Consider the following 15,867-nt stretch of genomic DNA (forward strand, 5'->3'; position numbering starts at 1 on the left):
GAATAGAATAGAATAGAATAGAATAGAATAGAATAGAATAGAATAGAATAGAATAGAATAATGGAATGGAGGAATAGAATAGAATAGAATAGAATAGAATAGAATAGAATAGAATAGAATAGAATAGAATAGAATAGAATAGAATAGAATAGAATAAAATAGAATAGAATAGGAATCGTTGACCAACGGCAGATGCAATTTGTCATCTCCAAGCCATCACTTGGAGAGCCCCACATAAATATGATGAAACATTCCTGGGAGGAGGAGGAGGAGGAGCAGCAGCAGCATTCACACACACAACTTTGTTTAGATTTTAGCTTTCACGTGGCTGAGGATCTAAATCAAATTAAACACGTTTGTTTGCCGAATGATTCAGAGTCTGCAAATTACGCCTGAGCTAATCAGTAATCGAGTTAGTTTTATTGACAAAGATGGCGCCTGCTCAATGGCGAAGTCCCACGTAGAACAATCTGGGTGATAGGGCTGGTAAAACCTTATCTAAAGTAAACCTGGACTTTCAAAATAAGAACGAGGACAGAAGCCAAGTTACCCAAATTGTGGCCACGCTCGCCTTCAAGGGCTGCTCCACCCCGATGGGTTTTGCAGTAGTCCAGTCGAGGTTGCTCACGAAGGAACGAGTGGGGAAATCAGAGGGGAAAGGACAGGGCAGAATGACAGAATAACAGTGCTGGAGGGGACCTTGGAGGTCTTCTAGTCCAACCCCTTCCTCAAGCAGGAGACATGATTTGAAAATGCAACTCAGGCTTGACCCTCCAAGATTCTGCTCCTACAATCCTATCCTATAATTTCTTTTATATTTCATTTCGTTTCAGCGTAGCATAACCTGGTTTTATCCACATTATAGGAATCAGAAAAACTTAATTCTTTGGTTTATTCATCAAGGAAAAAAGCAGGAGCAACGGGCCAATCCTTTGCTATTTGCTGCCACCTAGTGGTAGAAAGCACAAATGGTTGACCCACAGCTGGAAAGCAGGATCCTCGAGTTACGATGACAACTGAGGCCAACAGTTATGTTGTTAAGTGAGACATTCGTGAAGTGAGTTTTGACTTACAACAGTTTATTTAGTGAATTTAGGTTGTAAAATGGCGGAAAATGTATTTTACCACTGCCTGGCTTAGCCAGCTAAATTTTGGGGTCATAACCTGGGATATACAGGCAGTCCTTGACTTACAACCACAAATGAGCCTGAAATTTCTGTTGCTAAGTGAGACTCGCTAAGCGAGTTTTGACCCGTTTTACGACCTACGTTCCTAAGTGAATCACTTCCCTTGTTAAATTAGTCATGCGATTGTTAAGTGAATCTGGCTTCCCCCATGGACTTTGGTTGTCGCGAAAGGGGGATCACGTGACCCCGGGACAGCCGTCATAAGTATGAGTCGGTTGCCAAGGGTCTGAATTTCGATCACGGTCGCATCTGTGGAAAAAAAAAACAGTCCTAAGTCTCTTTTATCAGTGATGTAACTTCGGACAGTTACTAAGAGGACCGTTGTAAGTTGAGGACTGGCTGGGTCCTTCAACAGACGTAGCAGGGTAGAATAACATCAGCACTGTGGGAGCGTGTCACTTTCTGGAGTGTAATTTCTGCCAGCGTTAGGAACCCTGACTAGACTACTGCAAAGCCATACATGTCCTTAAAGGTCACTAAGCGAATTGTTGTAAGTCAAGGATTCCCTGCATTAACTGATTGTAGCCAGTGGTGGGATTCAGGCTGAGTTCAGAGAACCGGCTGAATGCACACTGCTTCCAGAAGTCCGTTCTAGGCCTCGGAGGCCCAGGCCTGCATCCAGGCAGAGAACCGGTTGTTCAGGTATTTGAATCCCACCACTGGTTGTAGCCCTGGGACTTTCAAGTTGATGCGAGGAGTGTTTGGGTGTCTCATAAACCGCGGATGAAGTCGGCCGTCTTCTCCAGTATCTCCATCCCTGCGGGAAACTGGACGAATTTCATGTAGCAGGTATTGATGATCCCGTGGAAGCCTTGCTCCGCGTGGAACCAGGTGACCTTCACCCCGTTCTCCTCCAGCCGCTTCTTGTACAAAAGAGAGTCGTCCCGAAGCACGTCGTACTCGCAACTCACGATAAAAGTCTCCGGGTACCGTCTCAAGATAGCGTCCTCGACAAAAAGCGACGAAAAGTTGGTCTGGAGGAGTTCTGGCACTTGGCTGTGGACCTCTGGCTTGAACGGACCCAACGGGCGTCTCTCATACTTGCGGTGTTTAAATCTCTCCGGGAGGTTGTCTGGACTGAGCCACTTTGTGCATTTCTGCCGAAAGGCATCCGGCACGTGACAACCCTTCAGGAGATCGTTGGTCAGCGAGGAATCTTTCAAGAAGAATTTCAGTCCGTAGTACACCACGCTGTCCCGGAACAAGATGGGAATCGCTGCATTCTGCTGGTACGATGGGAGGCTGAAGTCCAGCGCTTGGAGTCCGGGGTAGATCAGCACCTGAGCGCGAAGCTTGGGGAGATCCGGGCGTCCGAGAAGGACTTGCAAGACTACGGTGGCGAAGTTGCCTCCCGCGCTGTCCCCTCCGATGACGATCTGGGAAGGGTCCACGCCGTGCTCCTCGGCGTGTTTCAGGAAGTGCACGGTGGCGGCCAAACAGTCCTCCCACTGAGTGGGGAACAGGTGCTCCGGCGAGAGGCGGTAGCTGCAAAGCCACCAGACAAAGAATTACTGGCCGAATAATTGGCAGGTGAGGGTCAAACTGGGGTGGTCCCTGACTTTGGCGGTTTTACCTGCAGATGTTGTATGGAGGTATATAAAGAGAGAGCAAACCTCACCCCCTTCTAGCACTGATGATGTTCCCTAGTGGGGTCATGAAACGTCTGCAAGGAAACCGTCCGGCTCAGAGATCACCAGGGACCCCACAGTCCCCCTCCTCCTCCTCCTCCTCCTCCTCCTTCCCCCCGAAACTCAGCTCCCTTCTAGCACTGATGATCCACATTTCCTCTTGAGACACGAGCACGTCCGTTTACACGGGATGAGCATGGTGTGTCACTCACCCGACCACAACCACCACGGCTTCGCTCTCCTTGGCAATTTTACTGGTGATGTCTTGGTAGTAACCTGGGAGGGGGGGAGGGAATCAAGGTTAATACAGGGGTAACAACCAAAGCCTTTGAACTGCACTGATACGGAAGTCCCTCTGTCGACTTGGCCGGACACGGGAAGGAAAGGGAATGACGATGTGTAGTTTTGACCTGTAATTGCTGCAGAGGAAAACGGAGAGGCATTTCTTTAAATGGGCTTTCTTTGTTTTCTGCACATTCGTTTCTTTTCCTCCCTCCCTCCCTCCCTCCGCCCCTCCCTCTTTTTCTTTCCTTTCTTTTCCTTTCCCTTCTTCTCCCTTCCCTTCCCTTTTCATTTCCTTTCCTCCCTCCCTCCCTTTTTACTTCCTTTCCTTCTTTCCTTTCTCCTGCCTGCCTGCCTTTTTCTGACTCCTCCGTCCCCCCCCCTCTCTCTCTCTCCTGTATACTTTCTGTGCATCCATTTTTTCTCTACCTTTCTCCCTTTTCTTCCTTGCTTGCTTGCTTCCTTCCTTCCTCCCTCCCTTCCTTCCCTCCCTCATAATTTCTCCTTTGTAATTATCCCCCATAATTTTTCTCATTCCCTGCCTAGATGTGTCCAGATGGCTGCTGAGGGCGTGGGAGGTTTTCAGCTGCCCTTTTGTTTATTTCTCTATTGACTGATCAAACTTCCTAAGCCACTAGTCCTCAGGCTGGGTCACTTACGGATGCTCCCGATCATGCCGGCTCCTCCGTGGTAGAAAACAAACCCTTTTCTGAGGCCGGCCCAGGAGGTTTTGGGGTAATAAACCCGGACCGGGATCTCATCAAAGACAAAATCTTTGGCGGAAACTCCTGGATGCGTCTTAGATTTCTTGAAGGAAATCAGCAATCGGATGAAAACGACTTGTCTGCACAGGCGCAAAACGTCCAGGGTCTTTCCCTGTTTTCAAAAAAGAAAGAAAGAAAGAAAGAAAGAAAGAAAGAAAGAAAGAAAGAAAGAAAGAAAGAAAGAAAGAAAGAAAGAAAGAAAGAAAGAAAGAAAGAAAGAAAAGAGGAAAAAGGTCAGGAAGAATTTTGGGGAGACTTTTTTTCGTTTGTGTTCATCAGACTTAAGTCACCAGTTGAAAACGTGGTGTATTTGGCTAGTGTCAATACGGGCAGCCCTCAAGTTACGACCATAATTTATGTTGCCAAGCGAGACAATTTGTTAAGTGAATTTTGCTTCCCTTGCCACCATTGTTAAGTGAATCGCAGAAGTTCTCAAGTTAGTCACACGGCTGTCAGAAAGTCGCAAAAGGGGATCGCGTGACCCCTCCCCCTCTGGGATACTGCGACCGTCATAAATACGAGTCAGTTCCCGAGTGTCTGAATTCAGATCACGTGACCCTGGGGACGCTGCAAGAGTTTGTAACTGCCTAACAATTTCCCTACCGATAAACCTATCCGATGAGCAAGGAAAAAAAACAAATCAAAGTTTCATTATTATTATTTTCTTCCGTCGCAAGCGCAAACTTCGGAAGCTCAGTGTAAACTTGTAAACCGCGAGCGCAGACCTACCAGGGTGAAGAGCATCACGATCCCCACGTGAAGGAGACGCAACTTAAGCGGTTGGCGAAAGCCAGACGGGATCTTGGTCCACCTGAAATCGTAATAAATGCTCCAGGACGCCAGCAAAAAAAATGCCAGCCCTAAGGCAGCAACTCCGCCATAGAGAACGGTGGAAATATATCCCATTTTGAGGGGACGGGATATGGTCCAAGCCAAGACTTAGACCACAACTCAAGATGATGGAACTTCTCCAGAGGTTCTCCAGGCGATGGCCTTCCTTCTGAAGCTGTGGACTTGTTTGTGTTGCGATTCCGGGCTACTGTGCACACCTCCACATGCAGACATCTCAGTCCATGGGATAATTACGACTGGGAAGGCGGTTTTCAACAATGTTCATTGGAATGTGGAAGTCACCCAGATGCCTACTTTGGTTGTAGGCCAGAAGATCGGGAGTCCTCCCCCCCACCCCCCATGACTCAAAACTTCTCGGGAGGGTGCAACTGTAGCACAACGTGCTCTGTGGGAGGCTGTGGAGGAAGGCAAGATTGGGGACCCACCCAATCTTTCTACCAGCCTCTGTGGGCTTCACAGGTTATCCTCTTTCTGCCAATAAAAGCCCAGAGGGACAGCCTCAAGATCACCAGAAGTGATAGCACCGATTTATAGGGCACTCGTCAGCCCAGACTTGGAATATTGCGTCCAGCTCTGGACAAGCACAACGCAAAAAAGTTGAGATCCTAGAAAGTGCGCGGAGAAGAGCAACGAAGATGTTCTGGAGGGTAAACTGAACAATGAACAGCTAAGGGAAGACCTCCAAGGTCCCTTACAGCTGTATTCGGATTGATTGATTGATCAATCGATCGAAATGGTTGAGGATCTCCTGTTTGAGCCAGAGGTTGGACTAGAAGACCTCCAAGGTCCCAACTCTATTCCGATTGATTGATTGATTGATTGATTGATTGAAATGGTTCTCCTGTTTAAACAGGGGGTTGGACTAGGACCTCTGGGGTCTCTTGCTCCCCTAGGATTCTACTTGTAGTTGATACATTTTTCCCCTGCTTGTGGCTGTATATTTCCATTTTTGACCATTTTTCTCCCTAAGGATGGTTTATATTTTGATAACGAGTGTTTTCCAACGAGTGTTTTTATACCAGGTTTTTTTTTGAATGGTTATCCGCCCGCCCAGAGTCACTTCTGCTTAGATAGGCAGATAGATAAATTAGATTAGCAAATAAATAAATACTCGCCACCGTTGTTAATGTTATCAGAGCATTCCTTTGCAAATCAGAAGGGCGGATAGCTTTATTTGCCCAGCCTGTTCAGGGCACGAAAAACTTTGGGAACATTTTTTTGTCTCCGAAATTGAGTGGTGGAGAGAAGTGGGCATACAGCTAGTCCTCGAACTTACGACAACAATTTCTGTCGTTAAGTGAGACACTGGTTCAGTGAATTTTCCCCATTTTCTTGCCTCAGTTGTTGAGTAAATCACTGCAGCTCATTAGTTAGTAACCCAGCTGTTAAATGAATCTGGCTTCTTCCTCTCTCCCTTTGCTTGACAGAAGGTCGCAAAAGGGGATCGCGTGTCACACCCCCCCCCAGAGATGCTGCGTCCGTCATAAATACGAGTCAGTTGCCCAAGCAACCGAATGTCAATCCGGGCATGCAAAAATGATTGTGTAAGTGTGCAAGGGGGGGGGGAGTCCCTTTTTTTCAGTGCCATTCGCTGTAACTTTGAACGGCCATTAAACAAACCGTTGTAAAATAAAATAAACAATAAAGTAATAAAACATTTTTTTTAAAAAAGTATAAAACAAAATAAATAATCAAATAAATGCAAATGACATAAATATAAATAAAATAAAACCTTTTTGCCTCTGCTAAAAAAAAGGCCCTTGCTGTCTTCCTTTTCAAATTCCAGGTGAGCAGGTTCCCTTATCTACCTGTTTTGGATCCCGTTCAAGATGCTAGTCCTGCATTTTTTAAGGCTTAGCATCTTACCTCCTATCTGATAACTCTGCGCCAAGTGGTGATTTCTGGATGCGAACAGGATATCCGAGCCTGTCCTCCCAACGCCCGGCTGGTTCTGCTGCACACCTATTTCCTTCTGACGGAGGCGTTAAGCTCGAGGATAAAAAAAGGAGGAAGGGGGAAAAATCATGGATTTGGCCGGCAATTTTCCTAACTCTTACAAGGTTGCTCAAAACGAGAGCCAGGCTGCACCACCCCCCCCCCCGCTCACCCAACACAGAGGCCTCTATCAGTAACCAGGGTGCAATAGGCGGGCGTCGTTATACAGGCCATCCTTGACTTACAACTGTTCGTTTAGTGACTCTTCGAAGTTACAAGTTGCACTGAAAAAAAAACACTTTTTAGGACCGTTTTTCACCCTTAACAACCGTCGCAGCGTCTCCCGTGGTCCCAGGATCAAAATTCATATGCTTAGCAAACTGACTGAGAGTTATGATGGTTGCGGTGTCCCAGCGACACGTGATCCCCTTTTGCGACCTTCTGAGAAGCAAAATCAAGGGGGAAACTGGATTCGCTTAATGACCGTGTCACTAACTGAACAACTGCAGTGATTCGCTTAACAACGAATCTCTCTCTCTCTCTCTCTCTCTCTCTCTGATAATAAATGTTGAAGCAAATGTGATATTTATTCATTTAATTTATACAGCTGCCCACCTTTGCAAACAAGTGACGAACTGTCTGATTCGGTCATTTCCCTTTGCTGGCTAAGCCACTGGCTGCCACTAGATGGCACCCAAGGATTGTAAAATCAGGAAAAATCTGGTTAGTTCTGTATAACTTCCTAGGAGTTGCAGCCAGACGGGCAGGAAGGGAGGGAAGAACAGAAAGAGAAAAAGAGAAAGGGAGGGAAGGAGGGAAGAACAGAGAGGAAAAAAAGAAAGAGGGAGGGAGGGAGGAACAGAAAGAGGGAAGGAGGAAGGGAAGAACAGAGGAAAAAAAGAAAGAGGGAGGGAGGGAGGAACAGAGAGAAAAAGAGGGAGGGAGGGAGGAAAGAAACACACGGAGCTGAAAGTACAGTTTTCCAATCACCATGTGTGTATGTATGTACTTATTTATATATGAAAGTTATGGGATTAAAAAAATAACCTTACAATATTAAATGTTAAAAAGTCATTCCCCCCCCCCTTTCCCCTTTTATGCTTGGACATTGCCAAAGTTGCGAAATTGAAATCAACAGAAAACAAGGCAGAGCAAAATAGGCTTGGAAAAATCTTGCCAAAGTTAATCATTCATCTTTTAAGCCTTGACCTTAAAAAGCAATAAAAATTAACCCCACCCGGTTGAGCTGCTGTCTTGTCTAAGTCTTGACTGTTCTTCCAGCCTGAGATTTGCTCCAGCCTGGTTCGCCAAAAAAAAAGATACTTTTCTGGATTTCTTTGAATGCAGATAATATTATATGCGTTTCTTACCTACCTATATTTCAGCACATAGGGGTCTTTTTTGTTTTTTGGGAATGGTGCAAGCTGATTAATTTTAGTAAGCAGCGTTTATAACGCGGGTAGCCCTTCAGTTATGGCCACGAAGGAGCCCAAAATTTCTAGCGCTGAAGCGACACACCTGCTAAGTGAATTTTGCCCCAATTTACAACCTTTCTTGCCACGGTTTTTAAATGAATTGCGGAAGTTCTTAAGCAAACCGGCTTCCCCATGGCCTTTGCTTGGCAGAAGGTTGCAAAATAGGATCACGCTATCCCGGGACACTGTGACTGTCGTAAATGTGAGTCAGTTGCCCAGATCAGGTGACAGCGGGGATGCTGCAAAAGGCATCAAGTGGGAAAAATGGTCCTAACTCCCTTTTTTCTTGTAACTTCGGACGGTCACTTAGCAAACTGTTGTAAGTTTGTAGTAAGGAATGCTCCAACACTGGAAGTTTTTAAGAAGAGGCTGGACAACTCTTTGTCTGAAATTGTACAGGGTTTCCTGCCTGAGCAGGGGGTTGGACTAGATGACTTCCAAGGTCCCTTCCAACTTTTCATTATTATTATTATTATTATTATTATTATTATTATTATTATTATTATTATTATTATTATTATTATTATATAAGTCACAGACTAGCAGTATCCCCCCTTCACATAAAAGCCTTTGGTCAGTTCGTTTGCTAAATCTCCACACTGTAACGTCGCACAATCTCATTTATAAATAAATTGTCCACTTCAGGAAAAGATTTGATAATAAATGTTCCATTGGAAAAAAAAAACTGAAGATATTTCTCTCCCCTATTTGTGTTATTTTTGAGCACAACCTGCTGGGATAAGCGTGTTGATGCGGTTAATTTTTCTTGCTCGGAGAAGAGTTGGGGAAAAAATATATACATGGCATGGTTTTACATGGCACCACTCACAACAGGGAGAGAATTGAAAACCTTGCAGGCAGGGCTGGCTGCAAAGATTGGCTTTATTTAAAAGGCCAGTTTTAAAGGAGGGGGAGGCGCAGGAAAAGTTGCCCTCAACAAACAGAGATAAGAGTGGGGTTAAAACATGCCTCCCTTCACCCAGAGGAGATAAGGCTGTGTGTGTGTGTGTGTGTGTGTGTGTGGTTTCAAAAAGTCTTTATTCTGCATTTCCTGCTTGGACCAGCCATAAGGAGGGAAATTTTGGGACTGCGCAGCTGAAAAAGGCACTTGGAAATATGTTCTAAGAGTGACACACCGTCCCCCTGGATCCTGGTTTAATCGGCCTCCAACGTGGCTTGTTTGGGTTCGCTTTCAAGCTGCGGGCCTTAAAATCCACGGCAGGGAGGTTTTAACAGAATAACAGAGCAGGAAGGGACCCTGGAGGTCTTCTAGTCCAGCCCCTTGCTCCGGCAGGAGACCCTACGGGTTGGTTGTTCAGTTTTGCTGGGCCCTGCCACGGTTCCGCCTGCTCACCTCTGCAATTGTGGCAATCCAGGTTAGGGGGGCGAATGCGAGCGAGGGGTGTGTTCACCCGTTCCCAAGAGGCTAGGTTTGGGGTGCAAGAGCCCCACGCGAAGACATGCCATCAAGACGGAGGAGGGGGGGTCGCCGAGGGGTGGGCGAGAGGGGAGGGGAGGGGAGGGCCGGCGCGGCTGGCCAAGGAGGGGCGGGGAGATCTGGGGGGCGGCGCTGCAGGGGAGGAGGGGAGCCCACCCACCCCCGCGGGGCCGGGGAGGGAGGGAGGGGCGGGCCAGGGGCGGAGCTTGCCCTCCCTTCCCCTCCCCTCCCCCCCCCCCCGGGCGCCGTTGCTGTCACTCCGCGCTGCTTTATAAAACCTGCTCCGCGCAGCCCTGCCAGAGCTCGATCCGGAGTGAAGCCCGATCCGCGGCGCCAGCCCAGCCGATCCCCCCCACCCCACCCCGGCTAAGTCCTCCGGGGCTGTCCCGGGACAGTCGCGGGGACCCTCTCGGCCCGAAGTCGGGGAGGGGGCTCCAGGGCCAGCAACGACCTTCGGACCCTCCTGCGAAAGCAGCCCTCCGGGGGGGTCTCCGGGAGGGGGATCTAGTTGCGCGGGGGCTCCCGGGGGTCTCGCCGGGGCTGCCCAGGATGGGCTGGGGGCGCCTGGGCGCGGCGCTGCTGCTGCTGCTCGGCCAGATGTTGCTCCAGACGGCCAGGGCGCTCCTGCGCCGCCTCCTGCCGGCCAAGCCCCGCCACCTGGCCGCCGACTGCGTGCTGATCACCGGCGGGGGACGAGGCATCGGGCGCGCCCTGGCTCGCGAGTTCGCCCGGCGCGGCGCCCGCAAGGTGAGCCTGGGGGGGAGGGAAGGGGAGGGCTCCGCGGGACCCCCGAGACCCCCCCAGCCCCTCCGCAAGGAAGCCTTTGGGCTCCCGCAAGATCCACCCCGTTCCCGGGGCATAAAAAGTTGCCTGGAGCCTTCCCGGTGCCCGGTTCGAATCCGGACGCCGCAAAGGCGCCCTCCGAACAAGCGAGGTTCCTGACGCCGAGGACGGCTTGCCTCCGGGAATTGCGGGGGCTCCAACACTGGAGCTTTTTAAGAAGAGACTGGAGAGGGTCTCCCGCTTGAGCAAAGGTTGGACTAGAAGACCTCCAGGGTCCCTTCCGGCTCTGTTATTCTGTTAAAACCTCCCTGCCGTGGATTTTAAGGCCTGCAGCTTGACAGTGAACCCAAACAAGCCGAGTTGGAGGCCGTTTAAGCCAGGATCCCAGGGACGGTGTGTCACGTATTCCCAAGGCTGCCTTTTAAGCTGCACAATTCCCTTCTGGAGGGGGGGCTCCTTTGCACCCCAAAAGAGCAGTCGGCGAATGGGGGTTTGGGTGTGTGTGTGTGGGTGCAGCTGTATGACTGTTTTGGTCCGTTTGTGGGGTTCGGGTTAGTTGCTGGCGAGGCTCCCAGCAAAGAAGGGAGGGGGGAAGAATGGCAGTCAAGTCTCTACTTGAGCAAGGAAAGCATTTAGCTGTGGGTGTGTGGGTGTGCAGGCGTGCGTGCCTGGGGAGGGGGCGTGTGTAAATCTCATACCTTTACACATCAGAGAGATGCCTTAAGAGGAGATTCTTGTTTCGGCTTGCAGGAAAGATTTGTGGCCAGTTTACGGAGATCTTGGTTTGCGTGTGTGTGTGTGTGTGTGTGTGTGTGTGTGTGTGTGTGTGTGTGTGTTTATTTAACCCATGGAAAATAACTTCAACCTTTGATCCTTTGAAGTCTGATCATGTGGCTAAAACCCAGGTAATTCCTTGGCTTACGGCCCACGCCGGAGCCCAGATTTTCTGTGGTTGAGGGAGGCGTGTGTGAAATGAGCTTTGCCCCGTTTTTCGACCTTTCCTGCCACCGTTGTTAGGGGAGTCCCTGCGGTTGTTAGGTTAGGAAGCCGGTTGTTAAAATGAATTTAGCTTCCCCCTTGACGTTTCTGGTCGGCAGGTTGCAAAAAGGGATCTTTTTTTAAAAAATCTCCAGTGTTGGAGCACCCACAACTTCTGGAGGGAAGCTGTTCCTTCCACCCATCCCTCCCCCCCCCCTCCGTACCTCCTCTTGCAGATTATCCTCTGGGGCCGGACGGAGAAGTGCCTGCAGGAAGCCACGCAGGAGATTGGAGCCATGGGCGCTGAGTGCCACTATTTCGTCTGTGACGTGGCCAATCGGGAAGAGGTTTACCAGCAAGCCAAGGCCGTCCGGGAAAAGGTGAGTTGGGGTCACTGTTGCCCAGGCAAAAAGGATTGGGTCGTTAAATGGAGAATTACACGGACAGCTCTGGTTTTATGGCCTCCCACCCTTCCCATCGCATCTTCCTTCCTTCCCATCCATCCCATCTCCTCCCTTCCATCACATCCTTCCTTCCCATGCATCCATCCATTCGTCACATTCTTTCTTCCCTCCCATCCATCACCTTCCCTTCCCTCCCTCCTTCCTTCTCTTCCATCCCATCCCATCCCTCCTTTCCACGCTTCTTTTCGTCTCTCCAGGTGGGAGATGTCACCATCCTAGTGAACAATGCAGCGGTGGTCCACGGCAAGACCCTCATGGACAGTGATGACCACGCCCTGCTGAAATCGCAACACATCAACACCCTGGGGCAGTTCTGGGTATGGACACCCCTCTTCCCTTCCGGGACAGGCTGGCTATGGAACGGGCCCCGCCAGCAGGGGGGCAGGCAGGCAGGATGGGACCAGCCCCCCCAAATAAAGCCGGTGGGCGCATCAAATTCATCCCAATGTCCCCCCATTACAGGGAGTCCTCAACTTAACAATTGTTCGTTTAGGGACCATTTGTTTTCACATGACCGTTGCAACATCATCCCCGGGGTCACATGAACAAAATTAAGACTCTGGGCAAACGATTCGCATTTATGACGGCTGCCATGTCCCGGCGTCACATGATCAGATTTCAGACACCTGACTCATATCTATGACCGCTGGAGCGTCCCGGGGGTGTCTCTGTGTGTCTGTCATGCAATCTCCTTTTGCGACCTGCTGACAAACAAAATCCAAGGGGGAAGCCAGATTCACTTAACAACCGGGTTGCACACTTAACAACTGCAGCGTTTCCCTTAACAACTGGGGCAGGAATGGTCATAAAACAAGGCAAAACCCAACCCAACAACCGTCTTGCGTTGCTAACTGAACCGCCGCGGTCGTTAGCAATGAAAAATGGTGCAGAAACTCGCCTCGCCACTGCCTCGCTCACCCGACCACAATTTGGGGGTCGTAAGCCTAGGACTGCCCGTAATACATTCAGAGCAGCGTCGGCTATTTGGAACGTGGCCCAAAGGCCACCAATTTCAGCAGGAGAAGACCCTGAAACGGATGCCCAGCACCAAAGGGGGTGGGACCGTGGACGCTGTAGGAGAGACGGATGGAAAGGGGGGGGGTCTTGCCCAAAAGACTGGCTGGCCTGCTGCCCCTTTGCCTGCCCTGTGCCCCCCGTGCCAGCTCCGTTTCGCCCTCTTAGACCACCAAGGCCTTCCTGCCACGGATGCTGGAGCTGCAGCGAGGACACATCGTTTGCCTCAACTCCGTCCTCGCCTTATCGGCCATTCCTGGCGCCGTGGATTACTGCACCTCCAAAGCGTCTTCCTTTGCCTTCATGGAGAGTTTGACCCTGGGTCTTCTGGACTGTCCAGGGGTCAGCGCCACCACGGTCCTGCCCTTCCACACCAGCACGGAGATGTTTCAAGGCATGAGGATCAGGTGGGCGCTGGTGGAACTTGACGCCATTCCCCCTCGCGGAAGGCCATTTTTTCCCCCCAACTTGGGTCAACTGTGACTTGCGGGGAAAAAGACGAGAGCTCGGTTGCATCACTCTCGCCTTCCGAAGACGGGTTGAGCATGTTGTGTGAAAGCTAATCCAAATTGCAGGATGCTTGGAAGTCAGCCTTGCAGGCCTCCTTCTGAGGTGGTTGCTTTGGTTTCTCCTCCAGGTTTCCCAATCTTTTTCCTCCACTAAAGCCGGAGATGGTGGCCCGAAGAACGGTAGACGCTGTTCAGCAGAACCAAGCCTTCCTCCTGCTGCCGTGGACGATGCACATCCTAATTCTGCTGAAAAGGTATTCCTTCACTCAGGCACCACGACTCTCGAGGAGGTGTTGAATCTGGAACCTTCAACACCATCTTCCTTCCTTCCCTCCCTCCCTTCAAAAATCCAAGAGCAGGGCAACCTCCGTCTTGACCTTTTCACACCCCCTCCTAGACCTACTTCATGGGGGATTCCTGCACCAAACAGACGCTTGGCCTTCCCTCCCAGTCCTAACATGCTTGCACTTCTGGCTGGGGGTCTTCTTCTGCTCATCCAGGCCCTTCCAGGAAAGGGGTGGGTGGGCCAAGAAGCCCGGTCCCCTTGCTACCGAAAGAGGGAAGGCAGCCAAGTTCCTGAAAGCGGCTGGCTGCCTGCCAGGCAAGACCTACCACCCCATTCCTTGCCGCGTCTCAAAGCTGCCAAAAGTCTGATCCTCATCTAAAGCAGGGGTGGGAGGGAGAAGTGAAGCCCCCCCCCCGCTAGCTTTACCCAAGCAATTGCTGAGGAAGGCTGGCTCCTAACTGGAGCTTCCGGAGAACCACTTTCGCCAAAGCAGGTGGTCCTTCCAAGCTGATCCAGCCCTTCTCCGAGACTCCTTGAATTTCCCACCTGGTAGTTCTGTGGAGAGTCTCCATCAGTCCAGGTCATGGTTGCCCCACAGGTACTTTTTCTCCCCCCGCCCCCAAAAGGCAACTGGCTTTTCTTGTCCCCCGCCCCCGAATATATTTTGCTTCCCACCTGAGAAGCTTCTGAAGAACTTCTTCTGAAGCTTCTGAGAACGGAAGAAGCGAAAATGTTTTCAAGGGGGAAAAACAACCGACCGAGAGCGTCCAGTTGACTTTTTGGAAAACCATCTTTGAGTATCTCGGTTGTCCATGCCTGCAGATTGTAAAAAGAACCATATTTCTCCAGTTTTGAAGTTCTTCCAAGATGCCAAACCCCATCTCTTCTTTTTTTTTTCCTGCCAGCATCTTCCCACAAGCGGCGCTGGAAGAAATCCACAGGTTTTCCGGGACCTACCACTGTATGAACACTTTCAAAGGACGGACCTAAACACTCAGGGCCATCAGAACCTTGGTCTCCTTCCAGAGATGGGTCTCCTCTTCTCCTGGGTTGCAGTGAGGTCTCTGAAAGATAGACCAGTCCACCTACCACGGAAGGCCGAACAAACCAGAACCCACCAGGGCAACGTTCTTAGGACTCCAAGGCTCCATCGTTTTAGCTTGTGAGAAATTTAGAACTGCCCCACAGATGCAGGCATCTCGAGAGGGTTTCCATCATCTCCTTTCTGAGTCTCCTGGATGACCGAGGAGGCCTGTTTTGGCTTCCACCACGCCATTTCCAGGCAAGAAGATGGCTCCTAAGGTCCTTCTTTGGAAAGAGAAGGAGTTTGGGTTATCCTTGGCTGGCCCATCTTCACAGGAGGCATAAAGGCCTATTGTAGAGTTTCCATTTATTGGGATCTCCCAGGAAAGCTGCATCTCGCCCACCACGCTCCCATTGAAGGGCGATGCGCTTTACGTGAACTTCAGATGGGAGGTTCCATTTATGGCTGGTGTCTCTGCTGCTGGAGGGACCCAACCTACGTTGACAAGACCTGCAGACACCCACATCCTTCGCCTACACAACTGTAGGAGCTGCAAGGTGGATGGACGCTTGACCTCGATGAAGACCTCCTGGGCTATTGGTGGATGGATGCTTGACCTCAATGAAGACCTCCTGAGCTATTGGTGGATGGACGCTTGACCTCGATGGAGACCTCCTGGACTATTGGGCCTGACTGAGGCAGGGAGCAGCGAGTGGGGGCCAAACCCACAGGAGGGGAGAACCAGGCTGTCTCCTGCCTTGCGCGGCAGAGGGGGGGGTCAGACTAGAAGATTTCCAAGGTCCCACGCGGCCCTAGGATTCTGTAATTTGCAGGGAGCCCATAAATCCAGGAAATATTTCTGGGGGACTCTTGATTTTTTTGGCTCTGGGGTTCATTATGAACAGCAGACCGGCTGCTGGTGCTTGCGTGTACGTGTGCCTAAACATGGTCAAAGTACGGGCAGTCCTCAATTTACGATCCCCAAATAGTGAGTAGGGTCTCCTGCCCGAGCAGGGGTTTGGACTAGAACAGGGGTCCCCAATCCCAGTCAGTGGACTGTTACCGGGCTGGCTGCGGCATGCCAGCCACTGGTCCGCACAAACAAACAAAGCCCCCTCCGCGAGATGCAGGCAGCACAGAAAACCACTCGTGCTCTTCAGTCCGCGAAAGGTCGGAAACGGTCTCTGGTGCCCAAAAGGTTGGGGGCCTCTGGACTAGAAGACCTCCGAGGTCCCTTCCAGCTCTGTC

At 50.5% G+C, this 15,867-nt stretch overlaps 2 protein-coding genes across 2 annotated transcripts; one reads left to right on the plus strand and one right to left on the minus strand.

The window, feature by feature from the left end:
• Positions 1-1,897: 1,897 nt before the first annotated feature.
• On the minus strand, positions 1,898-4,775 carry LOC310647964 (arylacetamide deacetylase-like 3; the record flags this gene model as incomplete). Its single annotated transcript, XM_083375589.1, has 4 exons — positions 4,591-4,775; positions 3,757-3,973; positions 3,028-3,091; positions 1,898-2,672 (listed from the first exon to the last, which is right to left on the minus strand). The coding sequence occupies exons 1-4, from the start codon at positions 4,765-4,767 to the stop codon at positions 1,898-1,900; spliced, it is 1,233 nt and encodes a 410-aa protein (XP_083231715.1). The 5' UTR covers positions 4,768-4,775.
• Positions 4,776-10,079: 5,304 nt separating this feature from the next.
• DHRS3 (dehydrogenase/reductase 3) lies at positions 10,080-15,293 on the plus strand. Its single transcript, XM_083375765.1, has 6 exons — positions 10,080-10,308; positions 11,559-11,702; positions 11,984-12,103; positions 12,969-13,207; positions 13,438-13,563; positions 14,501-15,293. Exons 1-6 carry the CDS (start codon positions 10,111-10,113, stop codon positions 14,583-14,585), a joined length of 912 nt encoding a protein of 303 aa, XP_083231891.1. The 5' UTR covers positions 10,080-10,110; the 3' UTR covers positions 14,586-15,293.
• Positions 15,294-15,867: the final 574 nt, after the last annotated feature.

The sequence above is a fragment of the Vipera ursinii genome, assembly GCF_947247035.1.
Source record: "Vipera ursinii genome assembly, chromosome: 17".
NCBI classification, from domain to species: Eukaryota; Metazoa; Chordata; class Lepidosauria; order Squamata; family Viperidae; genus Vipera; species Vipera ursinii.